At 40.6% G+C, this 22,712-nt stretch overlaps 1 protein-coding gene across 5 annotated transcripts in view; it reads left to right on the plus strand.

Moving 5' to 3' along the window:
* The first annotated feature begins 21,348 nt into the window (after positions 1-21,348).
* LOC121313126 (arf-GAP with SH3 domain, ANK repeat and PH domain-containing protein 1-like) overlaps positions 21,349-22,712 on the plus strand; it is a 259,165-nt gene continuing 257,801 nt past the window's right edge. For 2 of the 5 annotated variants that reach the window (XM_041245320.1, XM_041245316.1), the window contains exon 1: positions 21,349-22,344. In XM_041245320.1, the coding sequence (XP_041101254.1) occupies positions 22,219-22,344 (126 nt within the window). In that variant the 5' untranslated portion in view covers positions 21,349-22,218. The remainder of the gene's footprint in view (positions 22,345-22,712) is intronic. The other 3 variants (XM_041245315.1, XM_041245317.1, XM_041245319.1) reach the window with 2 other exon arrangements.

The following is a 22,712-nucleotide window of genomic DNA, read 5'->3' on the forward strand; positions in this document are numbered from 1 at the left end:
TTTTAACAGTATTGCCAAGTAAATAAATAGTGAGACCATACTAAAGTTTTGGCAAATATTTCATATCCTTGACATTAAGCGTTAACTACCAATAAAACATGACAAACCTTTGTATCTGTGTGCAATGTTTATCCAGATTTCAGATTTCCTGTTTAAGTGTTTGGATTTCCTGAGTTCCTATGTTCTTAGCTCCCAGATCCTGCTCACTGTAATAGTTTTTGTTTTGTTCACATTGTCTATTTTTCCTTCCTGTCAGGACCAATGTGGACTGCTTTTGAAACGGATCCTATTGATGATAAAGTGCCTTCACCTCTTTAAAAATCAGTTTCCTGTTAGTTTATTTGTCTTATTTCTGGCATTTATATAGCGCTTTTCATACAAAAGTATCACAAAGCACTGTACAGTACATTGCAAAAAGCGTTTACACTTACACAACACAATACATTTGTATAAAGCTTCCGTGCATGTCACACACACAACTGGTACATATTCAATAGTAGTATAACAGTATATAAAAATATATATATATATATATATATATATTATATATATATATATATATATATATATATATATATATATATATATATAAAATCAACAATTTAAAAGTTACATTAAAATCCATTAAGGTAAGAAAGCCATTTTATGAAAGTATGTTTTCAGTCTTGACTTAAAAACTGTAACAGTCCCAGCTTCCCTGATGAAAGAAGGGAGGGCATTCCATTAGGGGCTCTGCATGTAAAAGCCCTCCTTCCTCCCGTGGTGATTTTGCTGACCCTAGGAATAAACAGTAGCCCCTCATCCTGTGATCTAAGAGTGCAATTTGGATGATATGGGGTCAGTAACTCTTGCAAATAACTAGGTTTAATCCATTTAAGGCTTTACAGGTTAACAGCAAAATCTTAAAAGCAAATCTATGTTGTACAGGGAGCCGGTGTAAGGAGTTGTCACAAAGACAACTGCAGTGGGTGACATCAGACCAAAAACAGAAACCAACACAGAACGTAGGTTTTGAAATGGTGAAGGCGCTGATGCACAGTTTAATAATCAAACAGACGGAAAATAAAAAGGTTGTAAGAAAAACACTGAAAACAAAACAGGACATGGCACTTAAGCCAAAATAAATATACAAACTAAACGTAATAACACTAAACAGACAGACAAACGAGTGGACGAACACTAAACAAGTACTGTGCTGGCACTTCCAGCATGCTGTAGCAATTGCTATATGTTTATCTTAACTCTCTGTTCTCCACTCCCGAATACACAACCCAGAGTGAGTTAAAACATGCTGTTTTTATGCAGCTGTATCAAGACTCAATTGTTAATCAATCATTCAGTCTCGGTACAACTTTACAACTGCACGTGAATTAATAAAGTGCAATTCCCTGTGCTCATATATTATTACATTTTACCTGCACGTGAAGTTCTGTGCAATCCTTGTGCCTCAGTACAAATATACATTTTAAACACTTGTGCTCGTAACCCATATTATATCCCGTGTACCAACTACAATACATCAATATTAACACATAACACGCAACATATAACACAAATAAATAGCCCAGGGACAGGGCACTTTGCCACATATACCCCCCATTGTGCAAAGCACACCGGGCCTCAATGGCCACCTCCCCCCTTAAAAACCCTGAAGTCCAGGTCAAAGTCTTGCGCTAGGAAGGGAGGCTTCACTGGGCCCATGGCTGAAAATGCTGTCAGCTCCCCTGCAGGTAATGGCATGGCTCACAGCATGATGGTCCACTCCCGCATCCTTGAGCAAATCCTTAGGCGAAGCGAGGCAAGCATCCTTGGACGAAGTGAGGCAGGCATCCTTGGGCGAAGCGAGGCAGGTATCCTTGGGCAATGATGTAAAGGCATCCTTGGGAGGTGTCGTGCAGGCATCCCCGAGCGATGACCGAGTCAGCACCAGTCATGGTGCTGTGGTTGGCCACTGTGGCAGTGGCTGCGGCTGGGCTGTTTTCCGCCGTGCTCCCCTCAGCAGACTATGCAGTGGCTGCTGAGGAATACCAGCATCACATCCTGGTCCTTCTTGTGAAGGGAGAGGCAGCTCCTGCTCCTCTCCCCCTGGTGGTGATGGAGGCAGAGGCAGCTCCAGCTCCTCTCATTGTGATGGTGGGGGAAGTGATACCAGCAGTCATTCACCCTCTGCTGGTGGAAAGGGACCCAGCAGCCATTTACCCTCTACTGGTGGAAAGGGACCCAGCAGGCATTCACCCTCTGCTGGCAGAGGTGGCAGAGGCAGAGACAGCTCCTGCTGCTCTGCTCCTGGCAGTGGAGGCAGAGGCAGCTCCTGCTGCTCTGCTCCTGGCTGTGGAGGCGGCGGAGGCAGAGACAGCTCTTGCTGCTCTGCTCCTGGCGATGGAAGTGGTGTAGGTGGGAGCAGTGTGTAGTCTCCTGGCGACAGAGGTGGGAACATCATGTAGTCTCCTGGCGACGGAGGTGGGAGCAGCGTGTAGTCTCCTGGCAACAGAGGTTGGAACAGCGTGTAGTCTTCCTGGCAACAGAGGTGGGAGTAGCAGGTAGTCTACCCTCGTTACAGGGGACTGGTGCAGCTCTCCCTCACTTGCAGGGACCTGGTGTGGCTCTCCCTCATTTGCAGGGGACTGGTGACTGGTGTGGCTCTCCCTCCTGCTCTGGAGACAGCGTGGGACCTCTCCCTCTGGCGCTGGAGACAGCAACGACAGCTCCTCTCCCTCTGGCACTGGAGATGGCGCCTCTTCCTCTGGCTCTGGAATCGAAACCAGCAGGCATTCTTCCTCTGCTGGTGGAGATGGGAGCTGCAAATAGTTTCCCTTCAGCCCAGTGAGGTTGCATGTAGGCATGGCTCCTCCTACTTAGAATTCAACCTGCTGAGGCAGTCCCATATTATCAGTCCCATATTATCCTGCCCCTCAAGCTGTGGAGGTGAAACCAGCAGGCAGTTCCCTCTTGGCACTTGGACACTCGTAGTCCCCCCGTCTGGGCGCTGGACATTCATGGTCCCCCGACTGGATGCTGGATGCTGGATGCTCACGGTCCCCCCTACTGGGTGCTAGTTCTTCCTCTTCATAACTGCGGAAGGGACAGCTAGAAAAGTGATGCCACTGTTTGCAGAGGGGGAACACCGGAGACGGCTGGTTTTATCGCCCTGGGTTCCAAGCCTTCAGATGGAACTTCTCTGTGTCATCCTCCTCCTCCTCCTGCTCTCGTTGCTGCCGCTTTCCTCTCCCGCTTCTTCTCCCCATTTCTTTATTCATTTATTTTTTTCCCCTGTCACAAAGACAGCCGGTGTGGGTGGCGTCAGACCAGAAACAGGAAAATAAACAGCGAGGTGGAGTTTGGTTGAGCTGAGTGAATGCTTTCGCTCAGCATTTAATAAATAAACAGAACAGTAAATAAACGGTGGTAACAAACAGAAACACAAGGCACATGCAGCCAAAACAAAGAGACAAACAAAACGGACTAATACTAAACAAAAATATGGTGAGCAGATATTTTCCTAATATTATTATGATCGCAATTACTACCTCCGTCTCCTATCCCATTTTCCACTCACCGAACACCCAACCTCGAGTGAATAAAACGTGCATCTGTATATACTGGTTTGCCGATTCAATTACTAATTAATTATTCACTTGAATCCCAGCACGTGAATTAATTATGTGCAACCTCGTGCTCACATATTAACTACTTTACATGCATGTGAAGTGATGTACAATCTTGTGCCTAAATACAATTATACATTTCTAAACACACGTGAAACACAGACCCGTTTATATCCCTTGTACCAATGACTATACACCAACATTTAACACACCACATGCAACATATAACAGATAATATACACAGGGGATGTATCATTTTTATTAATAAATATTTTGTACTACGAGCGAGTGTTGCACTTTTGAACAGACTAGAATACAACTTTAATAGTAGGCTACTACAAGTTTGTTATAGGTTTAAATATGCAACAACGTAATCTACATTCTCTTTATTTCTCACACACACAGACGTGCGCCCCTCCTCCTCGTATTTTGAATAAATTAGCAATACAAGCATAGCCTACTGTAGGAGTTTGAAAGGCATATCGAATACGAGTGACTGTAGAAATTGATTGGCAGGAGAGCACACACTACCACACACAGTATCTGCTTCGGCGTTAAGAAGTTATAACAATTATTTACTTACCAGGTACCTTCAATGAGTGATCATGATAGGAAATGTCACGTCAAAGAGGGGAACAAACTTTCTCTTTGTCGCTATTGTTGCTAGCTTGTTCTATTAGCTGCTGGCAGCATTCGTCAAGAAATCGGCCCATAGCCCCTCACATGTTTGACAAATTGCTTGGTCTGGGACTAAAGTTTTCTGACATGTTAAAAATTTGTTGTGACGTCGTAAGAGCGTCGGGAGATTCTAGAAGCTATTAATGGGGCATCGTAGACCCTCTCACACTTATTGACCATTTTGTCCCAAACAATCTCATTTTGTCCCAGATTTTAAGGAATTATCGATTCCTCAGCTAGTCAGCGATCAGCAAAAATTGTGCAGTGTAAGCCCAGCAATAGAAAAACTTGTTGGAAACTACTGAGTCTCTATATAGATCCAAGAGTTTTGCTGTTTTCACCATGTTGCTGCGGCAAAACTAAATCACTTAGAATTACCATCTACCAGTACCAAAAGTTTGAAACTTTCTTACATCAAATGTGAAAAAAAACGTAACTACCGCTTATAAACAATGATGAAGATATCAGTCGTCAAACTACAGTAAAATTGTCTTCTTCATCCATTTTTTACTTTTTAGTTTTTTAAGAGTGTGTAGTGCCTTTTCAAACCCAAAAGCTAAATAACTGGACATCTACCAATCATGTGATTCCACATCTTGGTCAACGTCAAAATAAACCAGGGAACACAGCAATCTGATAGCCAGATCATTTAAATTAAGCAACAGTAATAATAAAAAATTACCGTTGTTTGAACTTTAAACATGACATCCTTGAAGAGCACACAGACTTAGTCCACTGCACCACTGCGCTGTTGTTGACATGCATTCATTTTTTTAAGCTTACACCAATGCCTGACCAGCTTTGCTGAAAAGCTGAAGGTTCTGCTCAATTTCCTGTTTGAAGATATCTGGTTTCCTGTTTGGTAGATACCACAGAATGGAATTGTACCCAAAAGTGGCATGTAGCTTCCTTGTCTAAATCATTGATTTCTGATAAATTGTAGTTCCTCGTTTAATTAAAAATAAATAAAGGAATAATTTATTAGGTAGAAATAAATTATTTAAAAAATGCATAGAGGTATAAATATATTTACAAATAATTTTTTTTTTTATTTTTTTTTTTTTAATAAATATAGAAATTAATGTTTATATTATAAATGTATAAATAAATTAATAAATAGCAAACCAGAAAAATACATATCATATTAATTGATTTGGCTGATGCTTTTATCCACGGCATTGCAGGAGAGCCAGTCACAGAGACAAGTGAAACTAACCAAAACTCAGCTAAAGTTTATCAAGCACCCCAAAGGGAAGCTAGAAAGGTTCCAGAGACAGTGTTAGCCAGCAGGGAAGTCCAGGAGCCACAGCTTAAGGAGTTGGGTGACTAAATAAACCAGGAGTTTAGAAAGACGGTTTGCTATATTTAAAAAGCCTGAAACTAAAATGTTCAATGAGATCATGGACTGCAAATTACTGCGTTCTACACTGGAAGAAGCCTAAATCTGGACTTAGTGAAATTACAGAGACTGATCTGATTTTATTTAAAAGTTATATGATTATTTGCAAACGTTTTGTGTTGTTATGTAATGTATAGGATTGTCACAAAGACGACTGCAGTGGGTGACGTCAGACCAGAACCAGGAACCAACAAACAAACAAGAGAGGATGAGTTTGGTGAAGCTGAGCGATTGCTTTTGCTCAGCATTTAATAATGAACAAACAGAAAATAAAAGGTTGTAAAGACAAACAAAAACACAGGACACGGCGCTTTCGCCAAAATAAAGAGACACAGACAAACACGGTGAGCTGATATTTGAACTATTATTACGATTATTACCTCCGTCTCCAATCCCATTCTCCGCTCACCGAACACACAACCATGAGTGAGTGAAAACATGCTGCTTTTATGCAGCTGTACCAAGACTCGATTGCTAATCAATCGTTCAATTGGAGTATAACTGCATGTGAATTAATAAAGTGCAATTCCCATGCTCGCATATTATTACATTTTACCTGCACATGAAGTGCTGTGCAATGCTCTTGCCTAAATACGAATATACATTTTAAACAACTCGTGTTCCACAGACCCATTTATATCCTGTGTACCAATGACTATACACCAACATTAACACACAACACACAAGGAGGAGACCAACACGCACAAGGGACACAAGGTAAAAGATCAAGTGCATTTCCGAGCCATCACTAATGTTCAGGAACAGCAAAAGCCTCAATCTTCTAAGAGAACACTTGCACTTACACATCCATTCAGAGGCTTGAGCAACCCCAATTTCACCTCATGCTATGCAAATACATCATTGCAGTTCCTTCTTCACTTGCAGCCTCTGAAGGACTCATTAAAAGTCAACAAGAGGCTATCAGGAGCTTTGTTTACCACTACGATCACTTGCCATCCACTACACCTTTAACTACTGGGGATATTTGTCACTTCTTAGGAGAACCCTTCAATAGAGGTGAGCAGCAAGATGTTGCAGTTTTTCACCAAATTATCTGAAATTTGTCCTGAAGTATCTCACATGGTTTCAGCCACAATAAGTGAACTTATTCAGTCAACAGGAAGAATGACTGCAGTGCAAACCAGACAGTACCGTTACAAAGCGACACAATGCCAAGTTTACTGCTGTGCAGAAGAGCAAAATTACTGTGGACAACAGGAATGACCAGTTACCTTCCATTATCATACACCAAAGACAGGGTGTTACTTCAGGACACTATGTGTCTTTTCTTGCTGTGGGTGCTACTGGAAAATGGGGGCATGCAAACTCATTCAAGTCAAACCATGGCCAACAAATGGCCAACAAATGCAAAGAACATGGATATGGCCTTTTATCAAGAGATCGAATGCTTTACAAATGCTTTACATTGGCCTAACTTCATAACACCTCTATTACAAGGAGAATAATGTTTTTTTTTCAACATTAAAATGTGTTAGTATACTACCCTTTAACATTGACATGCATCTGTACCTTTTTAACCATTCATAACGTTGTTGTTTTGTACCTATGTAAATATCAATACATCAATTCCTATAAAAACAGACATATTGTTTTCACCACTCATGGATGTACATTTGCAACTAAAACAATACAAGATTTACACTTTCAATATTGTCCAAAAACTCCCCTTTACCATTATTTTACTTTCAAATCTTTTCTCTTATTACTCAACTTATTACTCTCTTGTCTTGTCTGTCTGTCTATTTACTGTAGACATTCTCGAATAGCTTTCCCTCACTTTATGATTAAGTAAAAAAATAAATGGTATCTATAACAAAAACATTGTCAATGTAAAAAAACAAGTTAGAAAAACGTAACAGCCGTTTAAAGGGGTGGTATCAAACACAAAAGTCCAAGTTAGGAGAAGCAATTAGGCCAATCTTGTCAAGCATCAAGCAAATAGGCACAATTTGAAAGGTGATGGGGCCCAAGATTCACACAATTCTTGCATCTACTTGGTGCCTTTTTTTGATCGCTTCGCTCCACTTTTTCTCTCCACTTGAAATGCTCTTCCTATGACTTGAAGTGACTGAGACACACACTCATACACTGAAACACACTCACATAGACACAAACTGACATAGACACATACTGAGTCACACACACAATGAGAACCACATACACTGAGACAAACACACTCTGAGACACACAGAGACACAGAGGCAGACACACACTGACACACACACACTCTGAGACACACACACATACACACACACACTGAGACATACACACACTGAGACACAAACACTGACATACACACACTGAGAAACACATGCACTGTGACACACACACACACACACACACATACACTGAGACACATACACAGACACTGAGACACACACACACACACACTACAGCTACAGCAGTCTCAGTGTGTGTGTGTGTGTGTCTCAGTGTGTGAGTGTGTGTCTCGGTCACTTCAAGTAAAGTCATACAAAAAGCATATGAAGTGGAGCAATAAAGTGGAGTGATATAGTGGAGCGAAGCGATCAAAAAAAGGCGCCAAGTTCTTGGGCCCCAGCACCTTTCAAATTGTGCCTATTTGCTTGATGCTTGACAAAATTGGCCTAATTGCTTTTCCTAACTTGAACTTTTGTGTTTGATAGGTAACGGATGTTACGTTTTTCTAACATGTTTTTTTACATTGACAATGTTTTTGTTGTAGATTATGTAACGCCCCTCCCACTCCTGTTAGTGTCTGGAGTACACAACACCTAACTCATTGTAAGTGGCGAGGCCTGGGTTCTCAATACTTATTTAAATTATAATTTGTCTGTTAGAAATATATGTGTACTGTTTCTTTAATGCGGTGCCTCCACCTATGTAAGGGACATCTAAATACATGTGCACCCCTAATAGGAATTATAACATTTTTTTTTTTTTTTTTTTTTGTTCCTGGGTAGTAAGTGTTATTTCCTAATTGCTTATGCCTCAAAAGTATAGAAAATGGCTATTATTCCCCACAAACTTTGCTTTTGTGACCAGGACAGTGATATTTTGAAATTGACCTATTTTCCAGAACATTCCAGATAGATTCAGTGCTGAGTAAACTTGGAGTAACTTCTAGAACTTTCTAGAACTTTCCAGTAATATAAATAGTAGTATAAATACAGGGGCCTTAAGCTCACCAGTTCAGTTTAGTTCCAGCTGCCTAAATGGATACATATCTGCATTTTTCTGAGATGGCATCAAGAGGCTGCAAGCATCCAGCAGACGTATTTTGCTATGTCTGCGGCCAATTTATCAAGACAAAAGCGAAAAAGTACTCTGTGGAAGCATCTGTTAAGATGTGTGAGGCCTACAAGGCATATTTCGGCATGCCTGTCGGGGATCAAGACAAACCCTGGGCACCCCATTTCACCTGCAAGCACTGCAAAAAAACTTTGGAAGGTAAGATGGACAATTGTTGCTTGGAATTTTATGTTATAAAATTTGTTAAAATTTTTAAAATTGTAAAAGTTTTTAATTTTAAAATGTTTTACAATTTTCAATGTTATTGAAAAAATATATCATATATGAAAAATGTTGCGAGAATCTCTTACACATTAGTCATGGGTGAAATAAATGTATTTTTGTAGGATGGTACAGAGGGGAAAAGAGAGCCATGAAGTTCACTATCCCAAGAATTTGGCGGGAACCCACTGTCCACTCAAGCAACTGCTACTTCTGCATGGTGGACCCTTCCAAACGTCAGACTGGCAAGAATGCACCTGCTATCACGTATCCGGACCTTCCTTCATCCATCGCCCCGGTGCCACACTGCCATGAGCTCCCCGTACCCACTCCTCCGGAGAGAGAGCAGCCGTCTTTAGAAGAGAGCAGCAAGTCAGAGAGCGAGGAAGATGTTGTAGATCCAGATGACAATTTCAGAGGTGGAGCTGAGGAGAGAAACCCATACTACCCCAACCAAAAAGACCTCAATGACTTGATTAGAGATCTTGGTCTCACCAAGTCCAATGCCGAGCTTTTGACGTCTAGGCTCAAGCAGTGGAACTTGTTGGACGAAAGTGTGCAAGTCGTAGATCAGAGGAAGCGTCACCAACCTTTTTCCAGCTTCTTCACCCGTCAAGATGGGCTCTGCTTCTGCCACAATGTGACCAGTCTGTTCGAGGCAATCGGAATCGCCTGTAACCAAAATGAGTGGCGCCTCTTCATTGACAGCTCATCCAGGAGCCTCAAAGCCGTGCTGCTCCATAATGGTAACAAGTACCCGTCTCTTCCCCTGGCTCACTCGGTGCACCTCAAAGTGGATTACAACAGCATCAAAACCTTGCTGGACGCCTTGAAGTACGATGAGTATGACTGGGAGGTCATAGGAGACTTCAAAATGGTGGCATTCCTTATGGGTCTCCAAGGCGGTTTTACCAAGTTTCCCTGCTATCTTTCCCTTTGGGACAGCAGGGACACCAAGGCGCACTACCACAGGCGGGACTGGCCACAGCGGACCAAGTTCTCTGTGGGGAGGAGCAACGTCAAGTGGGAGCCACTGGTGGACCTCCGGAAGGTGCTGATGCCACCACTGCACATCAAATTGGCCGTTACGAAACAATTTGTCAGAGCTCTAGATAAGGAGTCGGCAGCCTTCAAGTACCTTCAAGACTTCTTCCCTAAGCCGTCGGAGGCAAAGGTCAAAGCTGGTGTCTTCGTCGGACCACAGATAAAGAAGATCCTGGAGTGCAATTAATTCCCCAAGAAGCTCACAAGTAAGGAGAAAGCGGCTTGGAACAGCTTTGTCGCTGTGGTTCGGGGCTTCCTGGGCAATCACAAGGCCGAAAACTTTGTGGAGCTGGGTGAGAATCTGGTGAAGAACTATGGCACAATGGGCTGTAGGATGTCCCTCAAAGTCCATATCCTTGACGCTCATCTTGATAAATTCAAGGAGAACATGGGAGCTTTAGTCATTACTTTTGGGGTTTTAAAAATCACTTCAAATGAGACCATGTTGTGGTCTGAGTTTACCAATGGTTCTCTGACCTCTGTTTTAGTTATTCTGTCTTCGTTTTTACAGTATAATTGTAAATCTCGAAAAACTACTCACTTCTAAATCTTTTGTAGTCATTTTTGTATTACTTTATTATAAATACATGTTAATTTGGATTCATATGTTGTTTTCTTCTGACTTTATGTGAACGAAAAGACACACATTTGCCCGTTTTCCCATTGGAAATAGTGATATTTTGAAATATCACTGTCCTGGTCACAAAAGCAAAGTTTGTAGGGAATAATAGCCATTTTCTATACTTTTGAGGCATAAGCAATTAGGAAATAACACTTACTACCCAGGAACAAAAATTGTGTTACATAGTGTTATCAAATACTAACCCCAGTATCCACTCACACAACACACACCAATAGAAATAAAAAAAAAACAATTTACTCAAATAAATGCGCAATAATAAGGTATTTGCAATAACAACATAAACACACAATAAACAAAGGCTAGGTATTAAAATAAATAACATACAATCAATATTACAAATAATATATTTACTCTTAAATAATATGCGCTGCTAAGAAAAATTACTAAACTCTTGCACTACAGTGGGCCCACACACACATGCACGCACGTTTACTCACGTGTACTGAACACGTACCCCAATATAAAAGAAATATCACGTTGCAGGCCTGAACCGTCGCTCCGGTACATAGTGGCAATAATAATAATAAAAAAAAAAATGCCCCTTCACTTATTTATGTCAAATAAGCAACAAAATTATACTTTCAAAAAACGTTTTTTTGAAAGCAAGCAGTATTCACAACCAGAAACACAGTTCCATTTCTTGCTTCCAAGGTAAGTTCGTAGAAGGACACAATAAACACAACGACAGCTTTAAAATCTTCTTTTCCAACGTGGCCAGAGGTACTCGGGGCTTTCTCCTGGTCACCCCGAATGCTATCTGGGTCTCAGCAGCAGATCCAGACGCCAGCAGAAAAGTAAATGAATAATAAACAAAAAAAGACTATACCATAAAATGGTGACTGTCTACAGCAAACGTTTGGTTTACTGAAATATATTAGCCTCTTATACTCTGCTAATAAAGTACGAAATATATCGTTCAGATAATATTTCTTTTACTATAAAACTTTTCTTTCACTCCCTCACGTTGCCTCTGTTCCTCCTTTCAAACCTCCTTTCCCTTTCGCATGTTGCGTCTGTTCCTCCTCACACTCTCGAACCTTCTTTCTAAAGCGACAGCGAATGGGAGAAGTACAGCGTGGAAAAGTACAGAGCAGTTTAGAAGCAGGTTGAAAGCAGGTTGACGGCTGCAGAAGAAACTAAACTTCAAAAAAAAAAACCTCAACATGGTCTTCAAGCCAGTAATCTGTGACACCTGCTTGATGTGGGAAATCCGAGAAAACCCAGCGGAGCTAAACCAAGTGTGCGTAAAGTGCAGAGCGATCCAGGATTTGCATAAACTAGTAAGTATGCTAGACATGGAGCTGGAAGAAATGAGACAGCAATAGGATCTTGAGGAACTGGCACACCCACAATTCATGGAAGTCTGCATCACCCCTAACAGACTGAAAGCCACCAGGGAGATAGAAGGTCAGAACAGCTGGGTTCAGGTAGGTAGAAGCAGGGAAAAAAAGAAACTTCATCAAACACAACCACCAGAAATCAAAACAACCAACAAATTTGAGTCACTTCACAATTTTGATGAGTAGAACCAACAACAAGAGAATGAAAGAAACAACATCCAGGACCCTATTGACAGTGGTGACCAGACAGCAAAAAGAAGGGAGGTCATGATTGTTGGGGACTCCATATTGAGAAACACAGCAAGTTCAATTCGCAGTTTGGACCCCCTTACTACAACAGTGTGCTGTCTTCCGGGAGCCTCGGTCAAGCACATCACTGAGAACGTGGACAGGCTCCTAGAACGAACAGGAGACGACCCAATAGCAGTCGTCCACATCGGTACAAACAACATTGGAAAAGACAGACCAAAATCCCTGCAAAACAAATTCAGAGAGCTACGAAGGAAATTAAAAGAGAAAACCAAAATTGTGGTATTTTCTGGTATACTACCGGCACCTCGCAAAGGACCGTATGGACAGCTGGAAATAATTAATCAAAACGCATGGCTGAAGACGTGGTGCACACGGGAAGGCTTCACCTATCTTGATCATTGGACCACATTCTACAACGAGGACTATCTGTATAGACGGGATGGACTGCACTTAAATAACAAGGGAACCAGTCTACTTGGAGAAAAGATCCTCGAGCAGGTTCAGAAGCATTTAAACTAGAAAGGAAGGGGGGAGAAATCAACAAAAAAACAGAAGGGAGACCACATCAAAACAAGAACAACAACTCAGGTAAGACAACCATTAAATATATTTATCTAAATGCTAGAAGTATCAGAAACAAAATTCTAGAACTTGAAGCTACTGCACTAACAAGTAATGATGATGTGATAGGTGTTACAGAAACTTATACGAATATAATATTTGTGGGTATACACTGTACAGGAAAGACAGGCAGGACAGAAGAGGAGGAGGGGTAGCGCTATACATAAGAAACAGTCTTGAAGCCCAGGTGTTAAACCTGGACAAAGAAAATAAAACCAAATCAATATGGGACAGAATAACGGACAAAAATTCAAAAGGGCATAATAATAGGAGCATGCTATAGACCGCCAGATTCAGACGGTGAGCAAAATAATCTGTTATACAATGACATTAGAAATGCGTGTAGCAAAGGAGAAGCCATACTAAGGGGGATTTCAACTTCCCCCATATAAAATGGGAAAACCCGGTGGGTAGCACGAAAGATGAAATTGAAATGGTGGAAATGACAAATGACTGCTTCCTAACTCAATTTGTCAAGGCACCGACTAGAGGGGAGGCATGCCTTGATTTAGTCTTTTCAAATAACGAAGACAGAATAACTAAAACAGAGGTCAGAGAACCACTGGCAAACTCAGACCACAACATGGTCTCATTTGAAGTGTTTTTTAAAACCCCAAAAGTAATGACTAAAGCTAAGGTTTACAATTTTAGAAAAGCAAACTATGAAGGTATGAAACCGAGACTAACAGAAGTAGACGGAGTAAAATAGAGAAAACACCCACAGAAGAAGGATGGTTGTTCTTCAAAAATGTAGTACTAGAAGCGCAAAACAATTACATCCCTAAAGTAGACAAATCTAAATGTAAAACTAAATTGCCAAAATGGTTTAATAGATCAATTAAAAAAAAAATATTCAGCGAAAAAAGGCACTTTACAGAGCATTAAAAAAAGGACCAAAAAGAAAGTACGCAGAAAGAGTACACGGAACTGCAAACACAAGTCAAAAAGGAAGTTAGAAAGGCCAAGAGAGAAATAGAAATGAACATTGCTAAGGGAGCTAAAACCAATTCCAAAATGTTTTTCCAATATTACAACAGCAAGAGAACATTCAAAGAGGAGATTAAATGTTTAAGAGATACAAATGGCAAAATCGTAGATGAAGAAAAAAAAAAAAGCAAATATATTAAATGATTACTTTTCACAAGTTTTTACAAAGGAAGATACTGACAACATGCCCCACATGTCATCCAGTTCCTATCCAGTTTTAAATAACTTTAGCATAACTGAGGCAGAAGTGTTAAAGGGACTAGGAGCTCTTAAAATAAACAAATCCCCTGGGCCGGATGAGATCCTCCCAGTAGTACTCAAAGAAATGAAAGAAGTAATTTACAAACCGCTAACCAAGATCATGCAGCAGTCTCTTGACACAGGGGTGGTACCGACAGACTGGAAAATTGCAAACGTAATACCGATCCACAAAAAGGGAAACAAAACTGAACCAGGTAACTACAGACCAGTAAGCCTGACTTCTATTATATGCAAACTTATGGAAACTATAATAAGATCCAAAATGGAAAATTACCTATATGGTAACAGGGTCCTGGGAGACAGTCAACATGGTTTTAGGAAAGGGAGATCGTGTCTAACTAACTTGCTTGATTTTTTTGAGGATGCAACATCGATAATGGATAACTGCAAAGCATATGACATGGTTTATTTAGATTTCCAGAAAGCTTTTGACAAAGTCCCGCACAAAAGATTAATTCTCAAACTGAACGCAGTTGGGATTCAAGGAAACGCATGTACATGGATTAGGGAGTGGTTAACATGTAGAAAACAAAAAGTACTGATTAGAGGAAAATCCTCAGAATGGAGTGTGGTAACCAGTGGTGTACCACTGGGATCAGTATTAGGTCCTCTGCTATTCCTAATCTACATTAATGATTTAGATTCTGGTATAGTAAGCAAACTTGTTAAATTTGCAGATGACACAAAAGTAGGAGGAGTGGCAAACACTGTTGTAGCAGCAAAGGTCATTCAAAATGATCTAGACAAGATTCAGAACTGGGCAGACACATGGCAAATGACATTTAATAGAGAAAAGTGTAAGGTACTGCACGCAGGAAATAAAAATGTACATTATAAATATCATATGGGAGATACTGAAATCGGAGAAGGAATCTATGAAAAAGACCTAGGAGTTTTTGTTGACTCAGAAATGTCTTCATCTAGACAATGTGGGGAAGCTATAAAAAAGGTTAACAAGATATGCCTCCCCTCTAGTCGGTGATACACGCATTTCTAATGTCATTGTATAACAGATTATTTTGCTCACCGTCTGAATCTGGCGGTCTATAGCATGCCCCTATTATTATGCCCTTTGAATTTTTGTCCGTTATTCTGACCCATATTGATTCGGCTTTATTTTCTTTGTCCAGGTTTAACACCTGGGCTTCAAGACTGTTTCTTATGTATAGCGCTACCCCTCCTCCTCTTCTGTCTTGCCTGTCTTTCCTATACAGTGTATACCCACAAATATTATATTCGTCCCCATCACTCTCAGACAACCAAGTTTCTGTAACACCTATCACATCATAGTTACCTGTTAGTGCAGTAGCTTCAAGTTCTAGAATTTTGTTTCTGATACTTCTAGCATTTAGATAAGTACATTTAATGGTTGTCTTACCTGAGTTGTTGTTCTTGTTTTGATGTGGTCTCCCTTCTGTTTTTTTGTTGATTTCTCCCCCCATCCTTTCTAGTTTAAATGCTTCTGAACCTGCTCGATGATTTTTTCTCCTATGATCTCATCACAAAAGTCAGAGTTTAAAGTATTCAAAAGAAAACCTTGACAAGGCTAAAGCTTTCTGGAACAATGTGCTTTGAACTGATGAAATGAAAATTGAACTGCTTGGCCACAACCAAAGAAGGTACGAATGGAGAAAAAAGGGTGAAGCATTTCAAGAAAAGAACACCTTGCCAACTGTTAAGGACGGGGGTGGCTCTATTATGCTTTGGGGTTGTGAGGCAGCCAGTGGAAACAGGAATATTGTGTAGGTGGAAGAAAGAATGGATTCAACTAAATATCAACAAATCCTAGAAGCTAATGCTCTAAGACAGTCAGGACACTGAAGCTGAAAAGAGGTTGGATATTTCAGTAAGACAGTGATCCAAAACATACCTCAAAATCAACCATGAAATATTTACAAGAAAGAAGGAGAAAGGTTTTGGAATGGCCGTCACAGTCCCCAGACTTGAATATTATTGAAAATCTGTGGGGAGATCTCAAACATTCAGTGCATGCAAGGATACCTAAGAATCTTTCTGAGCTGGAAGAGTTCTGCAAGGAAGAGTAGGAAAAAATTGCAAAGGCAAGAATAGAAAGACTCTTAGCTGGCTACAGGAAATGTTTGGAAGCAGTTATATCTGCCAAAGGAGGCGTTACCAAGTATAATTGACAGGGTGCCTAAACTTTTGCACGCGCCATATTCACTTTTGTTTATTATTTTGAATCTGTATTAAATAAATGCAAATAAATAGTAATCCTGTATTAAAATTTGTAGAAAGGTGTTATATTTAACTTTTTACCATGTAGAGGTCAGGTCAACTTCTGTTCACTGAAAGATTCATTGTAACATACATTTTTTCCAGGGGTGCGCAAACTTTTGCATACAACTGTGTATATGTGTGTGTGTGTGTGTGTGTGTGTGTGTGTGTGTGTGTGTGTATATATATATATATATATATATATATATATATATATATATAGTCAAAGAGGTGCAAAAGCAGAAGGAGAGGATCAGCTGTGTAAAGGCCATTTCCCAGGCCAAGCATGGACAACTGATGAGATGGGAGAGTGTGGAACAACGCAAGATTGGCTGGCAAGACCTATGGACAATGGAACAGAGCAGGATCAGTTTCCTCATCAGATCAACATATGATGTTCTCCCATCACCACAGAACCTAAACCTCTGGGTGGGTGAGGATCCCTCGTGTCCTTTCGGTTCATTACCTGCAACATTAAGGCACATTTTGACAGGATGTAAGGTGGGTCTTAGCCAAGGACGGTTTACTTGGCGCCATGACCAGGTGCTGCGATGTTTGGCCTTAGCTTTGGAAGACAAGTGTAACCTGACCAATAAGTTGCCACCAGTTCAATCAAAGCATTATACACAAAAGACAATATTCCTCCGTCCAAGAGAGCAACCACCAAGAAAAGGTGTTAAAACCAAGCCTCGCTCAAGACAACTGGAAGCTGCTAGAGACTGGAAGATGCTGGCAGATGTTGGTCAACGGCTTATTTTTCCACCTGAGATTGCCACCACTAACCTTCGACCAGACATTGTCTTGTGGTCTGGATCAGCACGCCTTGTTCATCTGGTAGAGTTAGCAGTGCCATGGGAAGATACTGTGGATGAGGCGTATGAGAGGAAGAAACTTTGGTATGCTCAACTAGCTGCTGAAGCAGAACAGCGAGGATGGAGAGTCTGAGTTTACCCAGTGGAGGTGGGTTGTCGAGGATTTGTGGCACACTCTACAACCCGGTTTCTCAGAGAAGTCGGGTTCAGTGCCAAGAGTTGTGTCACACAGTGAAGAAATTATTTGAAGCAGCAGAAAGGAGCAGCAACTGGCTGTGGTTGAGACAGAAAGATTCTGGATGTGGATCTCAAGCACAATAGAAACAAAACAATGCTGATGTACAGGTAAGTAAGCTGGGCTGAGCTTTGTGGGGGATGGATGATGCTGGGACGCCAGAATCACTGTTGAGCCCTCTTGATGTGTCGTGGGCTAGTCAACGAAACATAGAGGATGGAAGGTGCCCACTTGAAGACCCCAGAGATGTACCGTACTTAGCTCAATCCAGACAGTTGTCATGCTGATGCGCTGTGGAGACCACACTAGGTTGATCCCCAGACCCAGCATCACAGCCGTTGTGTTTGTATGGGGAGGCAAAATGAGCTGATCCCTGCAGCCAGCATTACACTTCAGCAGTCAACACCAGACAGAAGGTTATCTACATCATCAGATAGAAAACAACGCAAATGGATGGAGATGCAGATGGATCACATTTGTTTACTGCAAAGCTACATCTTAGCTGGTGCTTGTCTTGGCGAGAGCTGAGTTCAAATCAGCATGAAGTTCAACATGTACTCTCATGTAATGGAAATCATAATTATATATATATATATATATATATATATATATAGAGAGAGAGAGAGAGAGAGAGAGAGAGAGAGAGAGAGAGAGAGAGAAGGAGGATGTAAATATCTACACTCGGCTGACGGTTTGGAACCGAGGCTGTTGCTGCACTTGGTACAATAACTTACAAGCAAACACAAAACATTTAAAATAATTTTTTTTTTTCTTCCTGGGTTGGGAAATAACGAACGTTAACGATTTAATAAAGGTAACAACAAGATAACAAAATGTGAATCTTGGTTGAGCAGAACTGTTGCTTGTAATTCCAGTCTGTAACTTTGTTTAAAAAATCATAGCCCTCAATATAAAAGTATATACTTTGGCTGTTGTAGTGTCTGTTTTACCCTTCGTTTCACTGGAGCAGATACAGTCATGTGACAATATACCAGTGCATTGACAAGCAATGTGTATGTATATGTCACCACGGAAATCACTCAAGCATTACCAATGAAAGCCGCTGATCCCTCTAAACGGGTTTTACCAGGATGATCTGTGAGGATTGCCCATCGGGCAAGCAGCCAAATAAAACACAGTCCGACAGATTTTTGTGGTTGTCCCGGAACGTTGGCCTGAAATTTTGCGAGCCCTGCATGGGCATTGTCATCCTGGAAGACACCACCCCGGTAGGAAAGAAATGCTGCAACATGGGGTGAAGATGATCACTCAGTACCATTAAGTAGCGATTAGCATTGACCTTGCCTTCTGAGGGAATGAGTGCACCCAAGCCATGCCAGGAAAATGCGCCCCACAACATTACGGAACCACCAGAACCCTTCACTGTTGGAACCAAGCACTCAGGACTGTAGAGTTCTTTAGGTTGGCACCACATGTGCACTCGTCCATTTGTCGAGAGCATGGTGAAGGATGATTCATTTGACCATACCAAATTTCTCCACTGCTCGGTAGTCCATTGCCTGTGTTCTCTGCACCACTGGACTCGCAAATGTGCATTGCCAGGTGTGATGAGCGGTTTATGCACTGCAACCTGACTATGGTATCCCACTCTGTGGAGTTCTCACTGATGCTTGTGACACATCAACAATTTGTGCCCCAACAATCATCCCTCTTTCAAAGTCACTGAGGCCTCCTCTTGCAGCCATGCTAGCCATAATTATAGGCAACCAGGCCTGTCCAGAATTTTTATACATGACCCTAAGCATGCTGGGATGTTATTTTATTTGCTTAATTAACGCATGAGTCACACCTGTCCCTCGTTTATCCAAGTGTTTACATTTTTTGTCAACTGCCACTGTATATATATATATCGATATATATACTATATAGATATATATATATATATATGACTCCCATAATATATCTATATTATATAATACGGCTGTAAGCAATGAGTTTATTGAGTTGCCATCACTCTCTCTAAAGCTTTTGATAAGAAGGGGAGATTATTAAGAACTGCTGGATCTAAACTAGGTTTTTTAAGCAGTTGTTTTACTATGACAACTTTAAATGAGTCTGGAACGATGCCAGATGAAAGGTAGCTATAAATGATATTTAGAATAGTAAAAAAAATATTTCAATAGTTTAGTAAGAAAGGGGTCTAATGAACAAGTAGTAGATGTTGCCTTAATAAGATTAGTTAAATCTAGTTATCTCAATAAAGAAAAATAGTTTGTGGAATACATAAACTGATAGGGCTATATTTCCAGCCACTATGTCACTGGAAACATTTCACATCATTGATAGAGTGATTTGCTTCGATAACCATGATACAGAGCCAACTGAAATAGTCAAATTAGCTGATATGATATTGGACTACTATTCCTCCAAAGGGGGAGATGACAACCTGGATAAACTGACAGTAACCTACACCTGTCAATGCATGACTGCCCATTGGCCACTGGTCATCTTCTACAATATAGCTGATCTGTCAACATAAAATGCTTTTGTCCATTGCAGTGTGGAAAGCTGGCAAACTGTATCTGTATCTGTATCTGTATCTATAACTGGCAAAAATGGGATTCATAGCTGAGTAGCAAGGTGGAAACCACTGCTCACTAAGAAGAACATGAATGCTCATCTCAAGTTTGCCAAAAAACACCTGGATGATCCTCAAGAGTTCTGGAACAAAGAGTGGAACTTTTTGGCCAACATGGGTCCCGTTATGTCTGATGAAAACCAAACACTGCATTCCACAGTAAGAACTTCATACCAACAGTCAAGCACGGTGGTGGTAAGCATGATTTGGGGATGCTTTGCTGCATCAGGACCTGAACGACTTGCCATCATTGAAGGAACCATGAATAATGCTCTGTATAAGAGAATTATATAAGAGAATGTCAGGTCATCCATCCGTGAGCTGGAGCTGAAGCACAGCTGGGTCATGCAGCAAGACAATGATTCAAAACACACAAGCAAGTCTACATCAGAATAGTTAAAGAACAAGAAATTTATGTTTTGGTATGGCCTAGTCAAAGTCCAGACCTAAACCCCAATTGAGATGCTGTGGCAGGACCTGAAACAAGCAGTTTATGCTCAAAAACCCACAAATTTTACTGAGTTGAAGCAGTTCTGCATGAAGGAGTGGGCCAAAATTCCTCCACGGCACTGTGAGAGACTGATCAATAACTACAGGAAGTGTTTGGTTGCAGTTATTGCTGCTAAAGGTGGCATAACTATAATATATATATATATATATATATATATATATATATATATATATATATAGTAGTTATATATGATAAATATCATTGTCAAAGATAAATAAACCCGATTTTCTATGTTTGCAAGTTTTGAAAAATAATGTATTAATACTGTTTTAGGGGCAAAATAATATATTAATACTATCTTATCTGGTAAATTGGTTACCACACATCATTATTTGCTTGACTGTTTGTAATAAAACATAAATTAAAGACACATATGATAGATGCTCTTAATAATAAACACCTGTATGTAACCAAAGACCCCATGATGCTGGCACTTGGTACAGGCTGGGTTGAAGCTTGTTGTTGTAAAATAGATTTTATTCCACAGAAACATCTTACCATTGTATATTTCGTAATTTGGGACAAAGCCAAATTGCCTCAAAGAAAATTGTGCTCAACTACAGTTTGGTATCTTAAATCACACACAGATGCAGAAAAAAAATGCAGTCACGCTTTTACTTGATACGAAGGCCGAAAGAGAATAGTGTTATTTCATTTGCAATATCAAGTCCAGAATGATAAGCTAAGGAAGATTCTCGAGAAAGGAATGAGTAACTATGCAGAATCATAGGTCATACATTTCTACTAAATAAAAACAGGATGGAATGGCTGAGGTCCCTGGCAATAGACAGCAGGTGGCAGATGGCTGACAGAAATATAGGTCAGTGAGGTTTCTTGAACGAATAACAAGAGCAGGCAACCCTCAGAGAAGGATGAGAGAAAATGGGTGAGCAGCTGTGAAAGAGCCAAATGACTGACCTGATTGGTGGGGCAGACGCTTTGTTTTTTGTGTTGGGCATGCGCAGTGCTCTTCCTTGTTTGTCCCCGTGACTTACTGTGGGTGAGAGTGAGCTCTGTCATTCTTAAGACGGTCAAGAGAGAAGCGACAAAAAAAAAAAAAAAAACTAAGAAAGAAAAGGAAAACATTGAAAGCAGCTAGGTCCAATTTAGAAACCAACCCAACCAACACCCCAAAACATTCAGAGGCGGAATGAGAACGTATACTGTTCTGACGTGAAGCTTGTGTTCGTGGAGCTAATTAAACCGCTGCGTTTGTGTTAGATTAAACCAGAGACAGAGAGAGCGAAAGAAAAAAAAAAGGCGAAATTGAGTGAGAGTGGAAATCCCACCACCAAGCGTGGCTCTTTTGAGAATAAGTAGTTTTTTTTTTTAATAATCCTGAAGGGAAAAACTGTTTTTTTTTTTTTTTTGCCAGGCAGAAAATCGGGTCTTCCAGCCATAAGTATTTTTTTTTTTTTAATGATTTAGACATCATTTTTATTTTTTTTTATTTCCATCCGTTGTTTTGGTTTTGTGGTAAAGGATGCCAGATCAGATCTCGGTGTCCGAGTTTCTCTCCGAGACGACGGATGATTACAACTCCCCGACCACATCGAGTTTCACCTCTCATCTGGTGAGCTGCAGGAACAGCGTCAGTGTGCTGGAAGAGGTAGGGGGGACATCGTTTGGCTGTGGTATGGGCTGCTAGAATTCACTGATGTAAAGCGGCCAGTGTGGAGTTATTAGTTAACAATTGTATTCTCTGAAAGGGAGTTTTCAATAAACTATATATATATATATATATATATATATATATATATATATATATATATATATACTATAAATGTCACGCGCTCGACACCACAGTTCAGCAAGTGGAATGCATGCCAGTTTGCACAGAAAGTGTTAGAATTGTGATGTGTCTGCCTGGGAAGTCCTGTCGAGAAGGGGGAAAAATCGATTTGTATTATCCGCTGCATTTTTTTGTGGTTGGAAACAGTTGCAGGTCTGAACAATATATTGTGCACATCAAGCATA

Source organism: Polyodon spathula, chromosome 3 (assembly GCF_017654505.1).
Source record: "Polyodon spathula isolate WHYD16114869_AA chromosome 3, ASM1765450v1, whole genome shotgun sequence".
NCBI classification, from domain to species: domain Eukaryota; kingdom Metazoa; phylum Chordata; class Actinopteri; order Acipenseriformes; family Polyodontidae; genus Polyodon; species Polyodon spathula.